Source organism: Dermochelys coriacea, chromosome 15 (assembly GCF_009764565.3).
Source record: "Dermochelys coriacea isolate rDerCor1 chromosome 15, rDerCor1.pri.v4, whole genome shotgun sequence".
NCBI classification, from domain to species: Eukaryota; Metazoa; Chordata; order Testudines; family Dermochelyidae; genus Dermochelys; species Dermochelys coriacea.
The window spans coordinates 24,510,421-24,530,291 of record NC_050082.1 but is presented as its reverse complement, the minus strand read 5'-3'; the positions used below and the strand labels follow the sequence as shown (position 1 = coordinate 24,530,291).

General features: G+C 41.7%; 1 protein-coding gene across 3 annotated transcripts in view; it reads left to right on the top strand.

The window, feature by feature from the left end:
• The first annotated feature begins 1,813 nt into the window (after positions 1-1,813).
• ATP6V0A2 (ATPase H+ transporting V0 subunit a2) overlaps positions 1,814-19,871 on the top strand; it is a 30,961-nt gene continuing 12,903 nt past the window's right edge. For 2 of the 3 annotated variants that reach the window (XM_038373302.2, XM_043498459.1), the window contains exons 1-11: positions 1,836-2,336; positions 5,314-5,392; positions 7,018-7,115; positions 9,685-9,822; positions 10,351-10,451; positions 11,387-11,513; positions 12,382-12,464; positions 13,778-13,871; positions 16,094-16,306; positions 17,053-17,203; positions 18,139-18,278. In XM_038373302.2, the coding sequence (XP_038229230.1) occupies positions 2,220-2,336; positions 5,314-5,392; positions 7,018-7,115; positions 9,685-9,822; positions 10,351-10,451; positions 11,387-11,513; positions 12,382-12,464; positions 13,778-13,871; positions 16,094-16,306; positions 17,053-17,203; positions 18,139-18,278 (1,341 nt within the window). In that variant the 5' untranslated portion in view covers positions 1,836-2,219. Of the gene's footprint in view, positions 2,337-5,313; positions 5,393-7,017; positions 7,116-9,684; positions 9,823-10,350; positions 10,452-11,386; positions 11,514-12,381; positions 12,465-13,777; positions 13,872-16,093; positions 16,307-17,052; positions 17,204-18,138; positions 18,279-19,871 lie in introns of all 3 variants that reach the window. The other variant, XM_038373301.2, reaches the window with a different exon arrangement.

Genomic DNA, 19,871 nt, shown 5'->3' with positions numbered 1-19,871 from the left:
GAGCAGGCCTGAGAGGTAAAGACAATCCAAGATTATGAGGAAAGAAGGGGGCAGTTTATTTCTTTGCTGCTGAAGCAGATTTTCTGTTCCTGCATCTCCCTCCAAAGGGCCTGGGGATTTACTTTAATGCTAGTTTCAAAGTCCTCCCCTTTGGGGTGAAGGAAAGTGTTTTGTAGTTTGCTGAGGACTGGATCCCTTTGTCCCATGCTTGGGGATTAATCATGCCCACAGCCATCCCTGATTTACATTTTGCAAAACCTAAAACTACCCAATGAGGTTTTCTAAACCAAACTGCTGTTTTCCAGTTCCCTCTTTGTTAGACATAAGAGAATAGGCCCAAACTCCAGTGGTTAATCTGAACTACCTTGAAAGCTGGGACGGGGGGAAGGGGTTGGATAAAATGTGACCCAGATGGGAGCTGCCTCTGGGTCTGGTGAAACTTTCCATGTAGGTGGTCTCAATTGAGGGTGCCTTCAGTAGGGAGAAGGTAACTAATACAAGGTAAACGCCTAGCGAAGACAGGGTAATTTGTAGTTTTCACACAAGTTAGCAGGCTCCAGGCCCTACAGTTTTTAAGGCTCTCTTCTCTGCCAAAATCTTTGGGGTTTTATGAGATAACTGACCCAGCTCAGCTGTGTGGCTGTAACTCCTGAGAGGAGACAAGGCCCAGTAGTTTATCAGGCTGTAGCTAAGGGCCATCAACCCCAGGGGAGGAGAAGGGTGGTGAGCTGGCGGATCTTGCCAAGCTTCTCTGGAGTGTAGAGAGCAGGCGGTCCAGCTAACTCCTGTGAAAGAAAAGGAGTACTTGTGGCACCTTAGAGACTAACAAATTTATTTGAGCATAAGCTTTTGTGAGCTACAGCTCACTTCATCGGATGCATTCAGTGGAAAATACAGTGGGGAGATTTATATACACACAAACAGAGAACATGAAACAATGGGTTTTATCACACACACTGTAAGGAGAGTGATCACTTAAGATGAGCCATCACGGGGGGGGGGGGGGGGGAGGGAGGAAGGAGGAAAACCTTTCATGGTGACAAGCAAGGTGGGCCATTTCCAGCAGTTAACAAGAACGTCTGAGGAATGGTTGGGGGGGGGGAAGAAATAACATGGGGAAATAGTTTTACTTTGTGTAATGACTCATCCATTCCCAGTCTCTATTCAAGCCTAAATTAATTGTATCCAGTTTGCAAATTAATTCCAATTCAGCAGTCTCTCGTTGGAGTCTGTTTTTGAAGCTTTTTTGTTGAAGTATAGCCACTCTTAGGTCTGTGATCGAGTGACCAGAGAGACTGAAGTGTTCTCCGACTGGTTTTTGAATGTTATATTCTTTACGTCTGATTTGTGTCCATTTCTTATTTTACGTAGAGACTGTCCAGTTTGTCCAATGTACATGGCAGAGGGGCATTGCTGGCACATGATGGCATATATCACATTGGTAGATGCGCAGGTGAACGAGCCTCTGATAGTGTGGCTGATGTGATTAGGCCCTAAGATGGTGTCCCCTGAATAGATATGTGGACAGAGTTGGCAACGGGCTTTGTTGCAAGGATAGGTTCCTGGGGTAAATCTCCCCACTGTATTTTCCACTGAATGCATCCGATGAAGTGAGCTGTAGCTCACGAAAGCTGATGCTCAAATAAATGTGTTAGTCTCTAAGGTGCCACAAGTCCTCCTTTTCCTTCTGCGAATACAGACTAACTCGGCTGCGACTCTGAATCCTGTGAAAGCTTCACCCCGCCGGGTGCCCCCTGGCCTGTCGCCTCGGGAAGTGAATTCCCCAAACACCTCGCTCCCCAGCCAAAGCGCCGAGCGAGACCCTCCCTCAGCTCGGCCGGAGCCCGGGCCCGCCGTGCTCCCCCGCGGGGCCGCTCTCACCAGCCCCGCGGCTCTGAGAGGCGCCTCCGGCCTAGCTCCGCGCCCCGGCCCCTTTCCCCGCGCGCTCTGCCGCTCGGCCCGGGGGCGGGGCGGGCTCGCCGCAGCTCGGCCCGCGCTCCCGCGGCCTGCTGAGGAGACGGGTGAGAGACCGGAAGCGGCTGGCGTTGCGGCTCGCGGACGCCGGAGCTGAGCTCCCTCCATGGCCCCGGGGAGGGGGGAGCCCGCCGGGCCCCGCGGGAGGCGGTCGCGCTACAGGGCCCGGTGACCCTCGTCAGCCCGTTTGGCGTGTGGGCGCCGGGTGACCGCAGCCTCCACCCCACGCCGGCCCGGGGCTCGTCATGGGCTCCCTGTTCCGCAGCGAGAGTATGTGCCTGGCCCAGCTCTTCCTGCAGGCGGGCTCGGCCTATGAGTGCCTCAGCGAGCTGGGCGAGAGGGGCCTGGCCGAGTTCAGAGACGTGAGTATGGCGGGACTTCCTGCCCCATCTTCTCCGCCCGAGGCACCCCCCCCCCCCGATTCCTCCTCCTGCCCCATCCCCTTCGAGCCTCCCCGCCCAACTCCTGTCCCCTTCCCCCGCTTCCTTCTGTCTCATCCCCTCTCCGCGAGACTCCGCCATCCCCTTTCCCCGCAGCCTCCCCGCCCAACTTCTGCCTCTGCTTCCCCCCCATCCCCCGAGACTCCCCTCCTGACTCCTGCCCCCATCCCCCCCAGATTCCTCTTCCTACCCCATCCCCCCCCCGAGATTCCTCCATCCCCTCACTCTCAGACTCTCCTCCTGACTCCCCACTATTCCTCTTCCTACCCCATCCCCCCCCGAGATTCCTCCATCCCCTCACTCTCAGACTCTCCTCCTGACTCCCCACTATTCCTCTTCCTACCCCATCCCCCCCCCCGAGATTCCTCCATCCCCTCACTCTCAGACTCTCCTCCTGACTCCCCACTATTCCTCTTCCTACCCCATCCCCCCCCCCGAGATTCCTCCATCCCCTCACTCTCAGACTCTCCTCCTGACTCCCCACTATTCCTCTTCCTACCCCATCCCCCCCCCGAGATTCCTCCATCCCCTCACTCTCAGACTCTCCTCCTGACTCCCCACTATTCCTCTTCCTACCCCATCCCCCCCCCCGAGATTCCTCCATCCCCTCACTCTCAGACTCTCCTCCTGACTCCCCACTATTCCTCTTCCTACCCCATCCCCCCCCCCGAGATTCCTCCATCCCCTCACTCTCAGACTCTCCTCCTGACTCCCCACTATTCCTCTTCCTACCCCATCCCCCCCCCCGAGATTCCTCCATCCCCTCACTCTCAGACTCTCCTCCTGACTCCCCACTATTCCTCTTCCTACCCCATCCCCCCCCCGAGATTCCTCCATCCCCTCACTCTCAGACTCTCCTCCTGACTCCCCACTATTCCTCTTCCTACCCCATCCCCCCCCCCGAGATTCCTCCATCCCCTCACTCTCAGACTCTCCTCCTGACTCCCCACTATTCCTCTTCCTACCCCATCCCCCCCCCCGAGATTCCTCCATCCCCTCACTCTCAGACTCTCCTCCTGACTCCCCACTATTCCTCTTCCTACCCCATCCCCCCCCCCGAGATTCCTCCATCCCCTCACTCTCAGACTCTCCTCCTGACTCCCCACTATTCCTCTTCCTACCCCATCCCCCCCCCCGAGATTCCTCCATCCCCTCACTCTCAGACTCTCCTCCTGACTCCCCACTATTCCTCTTCCTACCCCATCCCCCCCCCCGAGATTCCTCCATCCCCTCACTCTCAGACTCTCCTCCTGACTCCCCACTATTCCTTTTCCTACCCCATCCCCCCCCCCGAGATTCCTCCATCCCCTCACTCTCAGACTCTCCTCCTGACTCCCCACTATTCCTCTTCCTACCCCATCCCCCCCCCCCGAGATTCCTCCATCCCCTCACTCTCAGACTCTCCTCCTGACTCCCCACTATTCCTCTTCCTACCCCATCCCCCCCCCCGAGATTCCTCCATCCCCTCACTCTCAGACTCTCCTCCTGACTCCCCACTATTCCTTCTCTTGCCCCATCCCCTTGATTTTGTAATCAGACCTAGGTGGGTGAACCCTCACATCCATGTGGAGCCCCCTTTGACTTCAGTCTTGGAGTATATGGTCTCAATTATTATGCATGCACATCCAAGTGGTAGGCCAGTGGAAGTATCTAAACTGTTTAAAAAGATGCAGAGTTCATTTTCTGATCACATCAATCTTGCACTCTCTTTTTCTGCCAGTTTTAAAGCATACCTGTTTCTGGAGGTTTAGGCAGAATTTCCTTAGTAGCTGAAACCAAGTCCCTGCCTAATGTAAAATAGGGGTGGTCAATAGCTATTTGTTGTTTGTTGGGATTGGTTGGGATTATCTGGGTGATCTTTGTTTACTGGCTGAAACTTCAGAATTTCTTCCAACTTCCTTTCAGATGTTTTAATTAGAAGTACCTTCTGAAGGGAAACTGGAAACTAAATATGGTAGATGGGAAGAAAATGATTGTTAATAATAATTATTAACACTAAAACTGTGTTTAAAGACAACTTGTGTCCTGTCATCCAAACACCATTTTAGGGTCTGATTCTGCAACTCTTGCTTTTGTGAGTAGTACCGTTTGAAGTCAATGGGATTAATCCTGAAAGGACTGCTTGCATGATTAAGGGTATTATTGTCAGTGCTGCTGAGAAAAGGAAAATAGTGGAATATACTATAAATACATATCTTCAAGCTGATAATACAAAAACCATGATGATAATTCCAGCCCTAAAGTTGAATACACATTCATGAACACTGCACATACAATTTATGACATTGGGAGAGTAGCTTTGTAGTAAAATGAAATTTTTGTACTTGAATTCACTTTCAGATTTCACTGAAGTTCAATGACAAAACTCCCTTTCACTGCAGTGAGTGAAGGATTGAATCTTAAATCTGGGTCTTTAATTTGGAGTCATAAGGGCACTAAATTTAAACTAAAATAAAAATAAAATTGGAATGGTTTCTCTATTGGATGTAATTATTTTTACAGTCTGCTGAAAAAGAGGCAGAAGGTTTTGATCTGTTTTAATTGAATTTTTGTTGTCTGAAATCCTTTTACATCTTCCTAAATGAAGAGGAGCACCTGCTGGGAGGAGTTACCTTTTGTTCAGCACAGATGTGGTTCTAATTCCAGGCTACCCAGTTTTAGTATCACAGCAACAGACTTCAGCTGAAACAGTGCTGGTTGACATTCATGAGCCCTGATCCTGCAAACTCTTACACATGTTGTTAGTTTCACTGAGTCCATTTGGACTCTTCACGTTTGTAAAATTGTTGAGCACAAGTGTTTGTAAGATTGGGGTTCTAAAGTCGATGAACCAGTTGTATTTGGAGAAATTACTATTGTGATAAATATTTAATGAGTATTTTTTCTCCTTCACCCTCAGCTCAACCCCAGTGTAAGTGTATTTCAGAGAAAATTTGTGGGTGAAGTGAAGAAGTGTGAAGAAATGGAAAGGATACTTGGTAAGCTTTGTTTTAATATTTTTCTTTCTCTAAACTAATCTCTTAAGCGATGTCATTACTTAATGAAAGTTTACATAATCAGAGTACTACTACATTGGCGATCTTGTTTATCTGTGTTCTTTTATTATGCTGATCAGAACAGAATCTGAGACTTTCTTTTACATATTCTATAGAGTCTAGGATGGTTAGAAATTTGGGAGTCAGAATGGTTCAGCGAATAGGTCGCTCTTCTGAGAGTGAAAACAAATAGATGTTTCTTAGACTGAGTCTATGCTACGGTTGCTACGACGACACAGCTACTGTGCTACAGCTGTGCCAGTGAAGTATCATATTAGATGCTTCCTACATTGGCAGAAGGGTTTTTTCCATTCGTGTGGTTAATCCATCTCTCTGAGAGATCAACAGAATAGTTCTTCTGTCAACCTAGATGCATCTACATTGAGGGTTAGGTCAACCTACATATGTTGCTCAGGGTTTGAAATTTTTTACTGGCCTGAGTGACGTAGTTAGGTCAATCTAATTTTTAGGTGTTGACCAGACCTTATTTTGATATTGACACTTTGTGTTACCTTGGGCAAGTCACTTAACCTCTCTGTGCCTCCATTTCTCTAGCTGTAAAATGGGTTTAGTGATGTCTGTTTACCTTTGTAAAACATTATTTAAGTGCCCAGTAAATATTTTTAATAAAAAACTTGTGTAGAAGAGTTACTAAACCCTATTGCTGATAAATGACTGCAACTGTTTCAACATAAATTCTGTTTAAAATTCTGGTTAGGAAAATGGAACTTTCTCTCTAGAATGAATTCCTTAGGAATTAAGTATATTAGTGCACAAGGTGACCTTCAGCTATTGAACTTTCAAGCAGTCCTGAAAAATAGCCTTCTGTGCCCATAATTACATTCACATGCTAGTAGATTAGTGGTAATTAGATTTTTTTTAATTGAATTTCAACTTGCTTCCATATGTTGTTGGAAAAATATCGTAAATTCTCTTTATGGAAATGTTTTTGCTACCCTCTTATGAGCTTTTTGTTTAGGTCAGGTAAAACCCACATCCTTTTCATACTCTTAGTAGCTGTCTCAGCTCTTCCATTGCTCTGCATGTGTTGCATTTATTGTCAAGGCTACCCTTGCCCCCTGCTTTGAAGAATCTTTATTGCACACATGGATCAGTGAACAGGACATCAGTTTTTGCAGAAGACATGTATTTGGGAAGGGAGTCACCTGAAGAGATATCATGAAATGTTAAAAGTTTCTCAAGGTCCTTGTGGCTGAAGTTTTTCTGCAAAGACTTAATGGCTGAAGATATTTAATTCCACAAATACTTAAAAGAAAAATATGCCTTGTATTTTAAATGACCTCCCCCTGCAAAAAACTCGATCACCGTAAAGATCCTCAGTGCTCAGTACCTCTAAAGACTATATCAGAATCAGAAAAAGATAAGATCTCTAGAGCCTGATTTTGCAATATACTTAGCCCCCTCAATGACCGCTGACAGGGTACTCGGCAGCTTTCAGGGGTGCTCAGGCACGTTTGGATCCCTAAATAAGTTATCTAGGCAATATGTTTTGAAAAGTGTTGCATAAGACAATTCTTTTTTCAATTCTGTTTCTGTTCTTACTCCAGGATTTCTAGTGCAAGAAATTAAGAAAGCTGATATTCCTCTTCCTGAAGGAGATGCTTCTCCTGCTGCACCTCATCTTAAACACATGTTAGAAATCCAGGTAACTCTTCAAAGAATTTTGCAGAAATGAAAGGGTAGGATTGGATCTTGGAACTGAATTTTATTTTTCTTCATTTTGGAACAAATCCTGAGAATTTGCTGTTCTCCTTTATTAAACTGAATGATGCAGGTGCTCAGCGCCTTTTGGTATTTGACCTTTAATTGTTTTTAATCTAACAGTTCTGCTATCAGGTTGGCATAACTTAGAAAAAAATATTTCTTTACTTCATGCTCAAGCTTTCCTCTCTGAGCTTTTTCTCTTTCAGTCAGTGATATGCTAGAGACTGGAGTGAAGATGTGGTATTGATGTGGGCTTTTCTGTGGCAGAGCTAAAGTTAACTGTTAATTTTTTGTCTGTTTAACTCAGAGCTTGTTTGCATCTCTTTTTTTGACATACTGAGTATGCTGGTTTACCTGGTTTGTCAGGATTCCCAGACAAATTGATAACTGCTGTGACTGTAATCTTTTAGTCTTGCAGGTCACTTTGGGAATGTACCCAGTATTGCAGTTCTTCAGCACATATAACTCCAATGGAGGCCAGTGGCAGTTGTGAATGTGAAAGCTGAGCAGGCACTGAACGCATAAAAAGCAGGCAGCTGTTTTGTGTAGATGCTGTTGAATTGATTTCTGTTTACAGTATCAAGTAGAAACAATTGTTTGTAAAATGTAGGATGAGTTGAATAATATACGTCAGTGGTGGCCAAACTTACTGGCCCTCTGAGCCACATATGAAAATCTTCAGAAGTTTGAGAGTGGGGCAAGCCTGCTGGGGCCAGGGGCGTCAGCCCTACAGGAGGTGCCTGCTGGGGCTGAAGCCCCAAGCCCCTGCAGGTGCACCCCGCAGGGCTGAAGCCCTGCCACCCCACTGCAGGGCAGAAGCTCTGAGCTCCTCCCTCCCCAAGTCTGGTAGGCAGAGAATGAGGGGAGGGGCAAGGGGCTCTGCGAACCACACTTTAAGTGTAAAAAAGCTGCATGCAGCTTGTGAACTGCAGTTTGGCCACCCCGGTATATGTTTTATAATCTCCTCTTTCAAAAATCAGTCATTCATATTGTAAAATCTTTTAGGCCCTAATTCTGATTAAGAGCTGGCTGTCCAGCTCTGGTACAAGCTAAGGATGCACAGAGGCAGCCCTAATTTATGGTATTGATGCCAATGATGTATCAAGCTTACACAACACAGAGAGGCATAGGCAGACTGAAGGATCCAACCCTTAGTGCTTAATAATTAAAAAAACTGGGAATCTCTTGCATCAGTGAGGCAAACTAACGTTTATAAAGTTTTTAAAATTTCTTGTTGTGTGAATATAGATGTTAGATCATTTTAGTGAAAAAAGCTAGTAAAATATGGGATTGTTTTATTTTTCCTTGCAAGCTAAGTAGGGATTTAACTAAGGACTCTGCAAGCGCCTAAACATGCAGAGTTTGCATTGAGAAATCTGGGAATTGAAAGCATTCAGGACTTTGTATAGATAAAACAAAACAAAAAAGAGATCCTGGGCTAGAAGAAGATAGCTGGCCAAATTCTCTGTTGGTGTAACTCCAGTCAGGGCTGGATTTAGGGGCAGGAGACCGCCTTGGGTGCTGGGCTTGGGGTACTGTTTTTGTTAGCATCTTATATGACAGGGATAAATCATGCATACAAATCGTGCTTCAAAGTAGTGAAATGGTCTAAAAATGCAATAAAAAATAAGGTATTCAAAAGTTTAACAAATGGAGCGGGACGGGGGGAGCTGAAGACGCTCCTCGTGTATGGCATCATTTGGTCTAGGGCAGGCCTTGACTCCAGTGACAAAGGCCCTCATCCTGTAAACGTTTAAGCACGTGTGTAATGTTACTCACTTCGTTAGTCCCATTGATTTTGGTGGGAATACTCATGAGTAAAGTTATGCCTGGGTGTATTTATAGGATCTGGGTATAACACTAACATTTTTTTGAAAAGGAGCCCCAGACTATGTAATATAAAAAAGGGTGGTTGGATAACAGGTTGGAAATTGATGGATAGTGAATGTGGGAGAAAAGGAAGGAGAATAAAGGACGTGTCTTTGTATTTATTCTGCAACTGAAAATAACTTCCTTCTTTGAGGATTTAAATAATTTTCAGCAGAGATGGAAGTTATTCTGATTTCAGTATCTTGTCATCATTTTCTGCCAAATGTACTAATAGGCATTTTTCACAGATGATTTAGATTACAAGATTTATTGTAGCTCTTACTTAAATTAAAATATATAACCAGTAGAAAATAGTTTTTGGAATGTTTCCTTTGATCTTACTTTCAAATGAATTAATTGGGATGCCAAAATTTCAGTTCTAGAACAAGCTGTAAAAAATAGACTGCTAGTTGACCGTATTTATTATCAGAATAAATGGTTAAACATTCCCTATTTTAGATACATATATTGTTTAATTTGACCAGATTGAAGAATTAACTGTCTCTGATGTTCTACTTGATTTTTTTTTTTTTTTTTTTAATGATCATGTTTGGTAAAAAGCATTCAATAATTAGAAATAATTATTCCTAACTTTCAGTGAAGAGGGAAAGTAATAGTGGTTTTTTTTTTCCATTTTTTAGGAACAGTTGCAGAAGCTGGAGACAGAATTGAGGGAGGTGACTAAAAACAAAGAAAAGTTGAAGAAAAACATGCTTGAGTTGACAGAGTATACATACATGTTGCGGGTCACACAAGCCTTTGTCAAAAGACCCCTTGAGGTACTGTGTATATTACATAGGGAAGATTGTATTTTAACGTACAATATTATCTTATAAGTATATTGGTAATTATATAACTTGGCAGTCTTTGCAACAACATGCAGTGTCTTGTCCTTTTATTATTATTTCTATTGTGTAGCTCCTGTAGATCCCACTCAGGGATTGGGAATCTATTGTGCTAGGCTCTGTATACACATACACAATGAAAAGGCAGCCCCTGCTCTAAAGAATTAACAGGCTAAGAATCCAGTCATTTAAATGCTTTTATTGCAACCTAGTAGAAATCGGATGAACGAACTATTGGACTTTTTATATACACAAGTTGCAGTTACAATACTGTCATAGAATCTTTGCAACAATATTTTTGAATGCTGATAAAAGGTAGTTCACCTGAGATCCTGAAACCTCGCTTGTCTGAAATCCTATATGGGACATTTTTTTTTCATTGAATTTTTAGTTGGTTTTATGATATCAAATTGACTAAAACATTGAACTTCCTGAAAGTTATCTGTATCTTTTGTTTGTCAGTATGAATCCTGTTTACATGCCAGTTATGAGGAATTCCCGTCTTTAGAAAACGATCCTTTGGTGGACTACACTTGTATGCATAGGCTGGGTGCCAAGCTGGGGTAGGTAATGTTAAAAATGTGAACAGAAATTTTATTGGTCAAGTGTGGCAGATCAAGCCTTGATGCACTGTTGTAAAACTACTCTGAATGTTGGGCCAGATCCTCAGCTGGCATAAATCGGTGTAGCTCCATTTACTTAAAGTGAGCAATGCCAGTTTATAATAGCTGAGAATCTGTCCCACTGTGTCTTAGACTTACTGGGCCAGATTTTGTCATTAACTTAATAGCAGAATGACTGGCCCCAAAATCCTACCAAAAATCTTCATTAAACTGATAAAGCATTTGTATTGGGCACAATGTATGCTTATAGTAATAGATTGTAATGATCTAGTGTGGTGCCTTTTTTTATCCCAAGGTAATTACGTAGCATTTTAATGAACTAGTAATAATAACGTGAAAGTTGTAAAGATGATAAAATGTTTAATACTTAACACATACATATTTTCAAAGTGATGTACAAACACACATCTTCATCACACTTCTGTGAAGTATATATCACATTTTGCAAATGGGAAATCTATGAGGTGCAGAACAATTGAGTAATTTGCCCCTGGGTTCAGAGGGAATTTGCCGAGCTGGTTCACATATGTGTGCTCAGACCAGTACTCCACATTTTTCTTCCTGATATAGAATGTACTATTTGCGTATTGGTTTCAGAGGGGTAGCTGTGTTAGTCTGTATCAGTAAAAACAACGAGGAGTCTTTGTGGCACCTTAAAGACTAACAAATGTATTTGGGCATAAGCTTGCGTATTATACATTGTAGAGTGGAAATAAAAGAAAATTGGTCAGCATTTGCTTGGTATGACATTTTGTTCTATAAAAATTCTGATGCTAAACTATTATAATTAGTCTTCTTAGAGAAAATATATTGTTAGGTTTTGACTTTTCCTATGGGCTTTGGTTTACTCTTATAACATGTCTGTTTTTATATAGATTTATATCTGGTTTAGTTCACCAAGCAAAAATTGAAGCATTTGAAAAAATGCTATGGAGAGTCTGCAAAGGATATACCATTCTTACTTATGCAGAGCTGGATGAATGTCTGGAAGATCCAGATACAGTGAGTAAACATCATAGATACCATTTCATTATATTTACTCATCATACAATTAGATAAGATGATTCTCCAGGGAAGAGTCATTGGTCATCCAGGAGTAGATAAAAAGGGAATGTTAATGAGTTCTCAATATCCTTGGGAATTAAAATAAAACAGATGTTGGTCCTGATCCTGTTATCACTGCAGGAGTAAAAATCAGCAGTTTCTGTAGTTCAGCTTGACATATGTGGAGTCTCGTGGAATGGTGATGGTTTTATGGCAGGATATCTTGAGTAAAGTAAATGGCATTAATGATTACTCAGGTATTTATTAACCAGTCATATACAGTACTTTAAATATTATATACTCATTTTATCTGCTATTGCAATAATAAAGGAATGTATGATCATCTACAAAGATTTTTTTCCTAAACTTTAAACATTAAAAGATTCTAAGCCAGTTAAGACTGCCTCACACTGCTGTACTCTGTCTTCTATTGAAAATAGTGTTATGTATCTAATTTGTAACACTATAGTTCTTAAAGGGTGAGCTTTTTTTATACTTTAGATATTTCTAAGGTGAATAAGAAAAAGAGTAAAAAAAAAAAAAATTTCTCTTATTCCCTCCCAAAAGGTGTGTGTTAATCTAACATAAAGAAGAAAAAAGAGCACTAACACATTTTCCTTTTTTAGGTGTCTTTTAAGATTATGTGAATTTTATGCTGCTAATGGTGTTTCTCCTGTTATCAAAATTCATTATTTTGCTTCAGAAATTTTGTAAAATTTTGCCTTTTAGACCAATAAGAGTAACTGGCAACCAAATATTGTCAAATTGTGATGGAATTATAAATCATAATTAAAATGAACAACATCAATGTATTTGTTTATTTTAGGGTGAAATCAGAAAATGGTTTGTGTTTTTAATATCCTTTTGGGGTGAACAGATTGGCCAGAAGGTTAAGAAGATATGTGACTGGTGAGAAATAAAACTAATATTTTTACTGAATATTGAATAATGTTGTTGTTTAGTTTTTGCTTATGGTGATTATTTCATTACTTGGGTATGCTGATTTCATGCGACATTTTTGAAGATTTAATTTTCATTATTTCTGCTTGTTGTTTTTCCAGTTGTAATCTAGTTTTATAATTATGTAATGTACAAAAAAATACATAAATCCTTCTATTTAAGATCTCTACTCAAGTATTTAGTTTAAGTATGCAGCTAAAGAGTGACCCTATCAACTGGCTATATGCTAACATTTCTATTATTTCCATTTGAATTTTGACTAAAGGACATAGGGCCAGTCCACCTTCGATTGAGGTCAAATGCCAGTCTTTCCATTGACTTCAGTGGGAGTTGAATTAGGCCTTTAATGGGTCAAATTGTATACTGTTTAGTGTTTGCATAAGTCCTGTTTATTTTTTTCTTTGTCAAATGTAAGCAGCAGTTTTTTGATTATTTTTGCAGTTTCCTGTTTTAGTTTTAAAACCATTCACTGGCAGTACTTTGATTCAGTATCTCTGCCTTTGTTAAGCAGGCCAAGTAACAATAGAGGGGGAACAAATAATACCTAAGGCTTTTTCATTTGTAGTTCTCGAAGAACTTTACAAAGGAGGATAAGTTACATTACATTACATTAGTTTCCCCATCTGTAAAATGGAAACAGAAGCACATAGAGGTTTAGTGATTTGACTAAGGTCAGACATGGGCTGGGGCAGAGTTCTGAAGAGAACCTAGGTCACTGTACTCCCAGTCCGGTGAACTATTGACTAGACTATGATTAAATCAAACATACAGAGAGCTGTTTTAAAACCCTCAATAAAATAGATTGAGTGACTTGTCTGAAATAAAAATATTCAGGTGATTTGGGTAGTTGAATGGAGAGAATTCTGAGAATGAGGAAGGGAGTCACTACAATGGCATGTCAAAGTTCTCTGCAGGTGATCCAAAACCACAACAATCCTTAGCCTTTACCTGCAGTGCCCTTCTCTAGTTCTGGCCCTCTTCTGGACAGTGACTGCCAATCATGCCACATTATGTGGTATAGTGCACATGGGGACTGAGACCAAACTTCTTGTGACCCAAGATAGATTTTGATCCAAGATCTGTGAAAGGGAAAGGTGGTGAGTACAGCAACCCAGTTCATCGCCTATCTATGACCTCTCAATATTTTTCACATGTTTGCTTGGTGAGGTAAGACTCATACCCATGAAGGCTGATCTATACCTTACAGATCTTTTTCAAGCGCTTGGATGTTTAATTCAGGCATCTATTTTTTTTTTCTTCAGCTATCATTGTCATGTATACCCCTATCCCAATACCACTGAGGAGCGCAGAGATGTTATTGAAGGACTAAACATTCGCATTCAGGATCTTCATGTTGTGAGTAAAATGTAACTAGTACTTATTTCATTGAAGATATTGGAGCATAGATAACCACTTAGCCCACAGTTGCAGTATTAATTATGTTGATACATCTGTACCTTGATGCTGTGAACTTATTTATTTTATTTTTTTTCAAGTGCCCAAACTTTTGTTGGTAAAAGGTTCTGGAGGTTTTTAGATATGTAGTAGTTGTGTGGTAAAGCAGTCAGAACAAAGGACTGAGACAGTAGGATGTGACCAGGAGCAAGTCACTTGAAAAGCATGACCTGGTTCAAAACTAGATATTGTACTTGAGTTGAGTTGACCTACATAAATACCTTCTCAAAAAAAGGACAATGATAGTAACAGGGTTATAAAAGGAGAAACATGGGCTAGTTGTCAGAGCACAGGATTGTGAGCCAGGGATTCCTAAATTCTTACCTATGCTCTTGCACTGGCTATTTCCTTTGGCAAGAAACTGAACCGCTTCATCAAATTCCCTTTCTGTAAAATGGAGATGTTAATACTTATGTTCTATAACAGGATGTCAGAGATTAAATTTTTTAATGTTGTACTGTGCTTTGATGGTTGATAAATATTTAATAGCAAATTACATGTATCCAAAGTGCTTTATCAAACTTTAAATACTATTTAAATACTAGATTCTTACTAAAAATGACAAATATACTTCAAGAATTAAGCCTACGTTTTCAAAAACCTTCCTTTATCTTTTAATTCTTTTGTAATGAGTTGTTTTTATGAATTAATTACATTGTGACTTATTTATTTTGATGTGTTAAATAAAGGGAGTAAAGGAAAAAAGGTCAGTGATGAAGCCTTTCTCGGGGCTCTTTTTTTTTTTTTTTCAAAATAGCTAGCTTTCCATAGTACTATGAAAGACTGAGTTGATCTTGTCATGCTTGAAAAAGAAAAAACACGCTCTTCCAAGGCCTTGCATGAGCTTCTGTAAATTGGGCTTCACTTTCAGAATGTTCAGCACAAGGAGGATTAGGAAATAAAACTTAGACTCCACTAATGTATGCTGCATTGTCCGATCTTACCGTTATGCCAGTGTGGTGCTCTGCTAACTTCACTGAAGTTTCACATGGGTATCAATGTCCCACCCATGCAGATCTACCTGTAGAGCAGGGGTGGGCAAACTATTTGGCCTGAGGGCCACATCGGGGTTGTGAAATGGTATGGAGGGCCAGGTAGGGAAGGCTGTGCCTCCCCAAACAGCCTGGCCCCTGCCCCCATCTGCCCCCTCCCACTTCCCGCCCCATCCAACCCCCCCGCTCCTTGTTCCCTGACCGTCGCCTCCCAGGACGCCCTGTTCCTTAACAGGCCCCCCGGAACCCCACGCCTATCCAATCCCCCCCCGTTCCCCATCCCCTGTCCCCTATCCACACCCCTGCCTCCTGACAGGCCCCCCGGGACTCCCATGCCTATCCAACCCTCCCCATCTCCCCGTCCCTGACTGCCCCCCGGGACCCCACCCCCATCCAACGCCCCCTGTTCCCTGTCTCCTTACTCTCCTTCCCCCCCCCCCCCGAACCTGCGCCCCATCCTACTGCTCCCTGGGGCCTCCTGCCCCTTATCCAACCCCCCCGCCCCCTTACCATTACCCTTACCCTTACCATGCCGCTCGGAGCAGCAGGCCAGGCTTATTTGAAAGCCTGGGAGGTGGGTGGGCGCAAGCTGTGCTGCCTGTGCGCCTGTGTTGCTGCAAGGGAGGGGCCGGGGATGAGCCTCACTGGTTGGGAGCTCAGGGGCTGGGCAGGATGGTCCCGCGGGCCATAGTTTGCCAACCCCTGCTGTAGAGGAAGAACCTTAATCTTGCTGGTTCAGTTTATTGTAATTCAAGGGCAGCCATAATAATATTATCTACCACTTTCAGCAGCAATTCCATTGTGACTTGCAACTGGTCACCTCTTCTACATAAGTGTGATCTGTGCAGATGACAAGTTCCACCATACAATGCTGCATCTTGATCCAAGTGATGGATTGCTTGGATCAAGAATGGCACATTATTTGGTAAGAACTATATTCTCTGTGGTCTGCATCTCTGTATTAAAATCAAGGCAGCTGCTGTTCCTTCCACTTTATGTAGGTTAGGTCTGTCCTTAGGGCTCCTAGCAAGTTAACAATATGACCCATAGTTGGGCAAAGTTTTGGTGCTCCTCCTGTAGTTAAACTTTCATCTACATTTTCAATTACCACTAATTTTTCCTTTGACAAAGGTGCTGCATAAAACTGAGGATTACTTACGACAAGTATTATGTAAAGCATCAGAATCCATCTATACCTGGGTTATCCAAGTGAAGAAGATGAAAGCCATTCACCATGTATTAAACCAATGCAGTTTTGATGTCACAAATAAATGTTTAATTGCTGAGGTTTGGTGCCCAGTAGCTGATCTGCCAAACTTGCGTCGAGCACTCGAGGAAGGATCAGTAAGTCATTTTATGTGGTTGGTGTGCACACAAATTCAAAACTTTGAATGTTTTGAGCCAACAATAAAGATAAGGAAAGAAATAAAACAATGTTACTTGAGAGGGAAAAGAGCTGGACATAGGTAACACCCTATAGAGGTTAAAGGGCCCTTGTGGGCCCTCTCCAACACTGTAATTGGGTAGAACCCCAGTTGGTATCAGTTGGAGTGTTTTTTTTTTTTTTTTTTGAGAGTATGGACTGCAGGATTGGGCTCAATGAATGAGTTGGCTCACAAGGCCATGTGAAATCACCCTAGAAGGCACTAATTTGGCCCTACTATAAAAATGATAAAATTAGCTTTATCAGAATAAGCTTGGTGTTACAGTAAATTAGACTATTTTTAATAGCAAATCTTAACTTTGTTTCTAAGTGTCTATTACTTATCTAGTTTCATATTCTGTAACTATTTGCTCTCTTTCTGTAAAAAGATTTAAGTATAAAATGGACATTGTGGATATTTTTAGTAGAAAGAGAGGCAAATCTTAGACTTAGTGCACTTGCAGATTGTTGCAGATTTGAAAGTTACTCAAACTGCAGTGTACTTCAGATATAAGAAAGTAAGTTTCTGTTTATGAAGATAAGTCCCTTACAATTTCTGTTTCAGTGGACATTGTCAAAATCAAAATTATTTTTCTGGGTTAGCAAAGTACATGTCCAGTATGATTTAATATAATTTATCTTTTGTCCCTTTTCATTTTATAACTAGAGAAGGAGTGGAGCTGCGATCTCTTCATTCATGAATACCATACCAACAACAGAAACGCCTCCAACTTTAATACGTACCAATAAATTCACTTCAGGGTTCCAAAACATTGTTGATGCTTATGGAGTTGGGAACTACAGAGAAGTTAATCCAGGTTTGTCAACTGACAGTTGATGAAATCTTGCACTGCATTAATTATTTATTCATTTCTCCCTGCCTCAGTAAAAGGGCATGTGCTTAAGTATCTTGCTGAATCAAGCCCTTAGTAAAGGGGGAAATGGTGACTTCTACATTCTATCGTTAATGGCCATTTTTAATTTTCAGTATTTTATCAAGAATGCAAATAGTGCTCTGAGGAACAAGGAAGGATTTGATTTCCAAAGTATTCTCTCAGCACCGCGAATGGTGACAATAGCTAATTATGGTATCTCCATCCATTATCTTGGTAATTTGTTTGCTTTGGTGAGAGAAGAATTGGAAGAAAAGATAATCATGAAAATGGGAAACCTTAGTTATGGTATTGCTCTTACACAAATATGGAGCCGGTCATGCAGAAGGATCCCAAAGTACTTTAATAACTGTACAGAGTCTGTGTATGCATTGCTGCAGCCATCTCCGGCATGACAATGAGGATAAGATTCTACTAGCTTTACAGATAAAAACAAATCTTTATTTTTTTTGCTCGTGTTAGCCGTGTAGAGTCAATACAACAATGGGGGGGAGAGCTGGATTCTCTTCTTGCTCATGCATCATTATAATCAGAGTTGTTAACTAATTTCCAATTGCAGAATCCTCATTAGTGGTAGTCCTGCAGGAGCCAGAACCAACCCAGTTTAAGTGTGTGGGGCTAGGAGCTCGAGCATCTTTGAATATGTAAACTCAACAAACTTGATATGAAGTGTCTTTGAGATGATAAAAATAGAACTCCATTATGCCATTTTTAGGATTACATTACAGAATGTAACCACCTCTTTGTATTAATTTAGTATAACTGCATTTGGCAAAATTAAGATAATTGTAATATCACAATAAATATGGTTGCAATTAACTATTGTGCTGCTTTTTTTTTCTTCCTCCCCCTCCCCCCAGCTCTCTACACCATCATCACCTTTCCCTTCTTATTTGCTGTTATGTTTGGAGACTTTGGACATGGTCTCCTAATGTTTATCTTTGCCCTCTTGATGGTACTTTATGAAAACCACCCTAGACTAATGCGATCACAAGATGAGGTAAGCCCCCACTCCCTTTCCCCCAAATCCGAAGCAAAACAGTATTTAGATAATTTTAATAGGACAGTTGTTGTTTTTCTGAAAACTCTGTTCTTTGCGCACATATAAGATGCTAATTTTGGTTGATAAGGCTACTATTCACTCTGGTCCAGCTGGATAAAGACAGTCAGAAACTAGCTACAAGAGGAGAGTTTATCTCCTTTTAAAAATTTGTAGTGGTACTGATGGCAGTAGTGATCATTAGTTTTGGGATTTCGTAGCTTGCATGTTGTGATAATCTCCTTCTAGAGGCATATATCTTTTCAAAATAATAGTTTGTTTAAATGGTAATATAAATAAATAATAAACACATTTTAATTGACAGGATAGGAATAAATGGTCAGTTTTCAGAATGGAGAGAGGTAAATAGTGGTGTCTCCCAGGGGTCTGTATTGGGACCAGTGCTGTTCAACATATTCATAAATGACCTGGAAAAAGGGGTAAACTGGTGGCAAAATTTCCAGACAGTACAAAATTAATCAGGATAGTCAAGTCTAAAGCAGACTGCGAAGAGATTCAAAGGGATCTCACAAAACTGAGTGACTCGGCAACAAGATGGCAGATGAAATTCAGTGTTGATAAATGCAAAGTAATGCACGCTGGAAAACATAATCTCAACTATACATACAAAATGATGAGGTCTAAATTAGCTGTTACTACTCAAAAAAGAGATCTTGGAGTCACTGGATAGTTCTTTGAAAACATCCGCTGAATGTGCAACAGCAGTCAAAATAACAATGTTAGGAGGCATTAGGAAAGGGATCGATAATAAGACAGAAAATATAAGGCCTCTATATAAATCCATGGTAGGCCCACAACTTGAATGCTGTGTCTGGATCTGGTTCCCCCATTTCAAAAAAGATATATTTGAATTGGAAAAGGTACTGAGAAGAACAACAAAAAAGATTAGGGGTCTGGAACAGCTTCTGTATGAGGAGAGATTAAAGACTGGGACTTTTCAGCTTGGAAAAGAGACAACTAAGAGGAGATATGATAGAGGTCTATAAAATCTCAACTGATGTGAAGAAAGTGAATAATGCAATGTTATTTACTCCTTCACAACACAAGAACTAGGGGATACCCAATGAAACCAAAAGCAGGCAGGTTTAAAACAAACAAAAGGAAGTATTACTTCACACAACGCACAGCTAACCTGTTGAATTCGTTGCCAGGCTATGTGAAGGCCAAAACTATGACAGAGTTCAAAAAAGGACTAGATAGGTTCGTGGAGGATAGGTCCATCAATGGCTATTAGCCAGGATGGTCAGGGATTCAACACCATCCTCTGCCTCTAGCCTCTGTTTGTCAGAAGCTGGGTGTGAACAATGGGATGGATCACTCAAGGGTAGCCTGTTCTGTTTGTTCCCTCGGAAGCACCTGGCATTGGCCACTGTCAGAAGAGAGGATACTGGGCTCAGTGCACCATTGGTCTCATGCCATAGCAGAATGTTATGAAATTTTAAATATCCTATTATGGGTCAAATTCTGCTCTGCTATACTTGTGCAAAAGTTCATTGGCTTTAAAGGAATTGCAGTCACTTTCAGTTGCGTTCA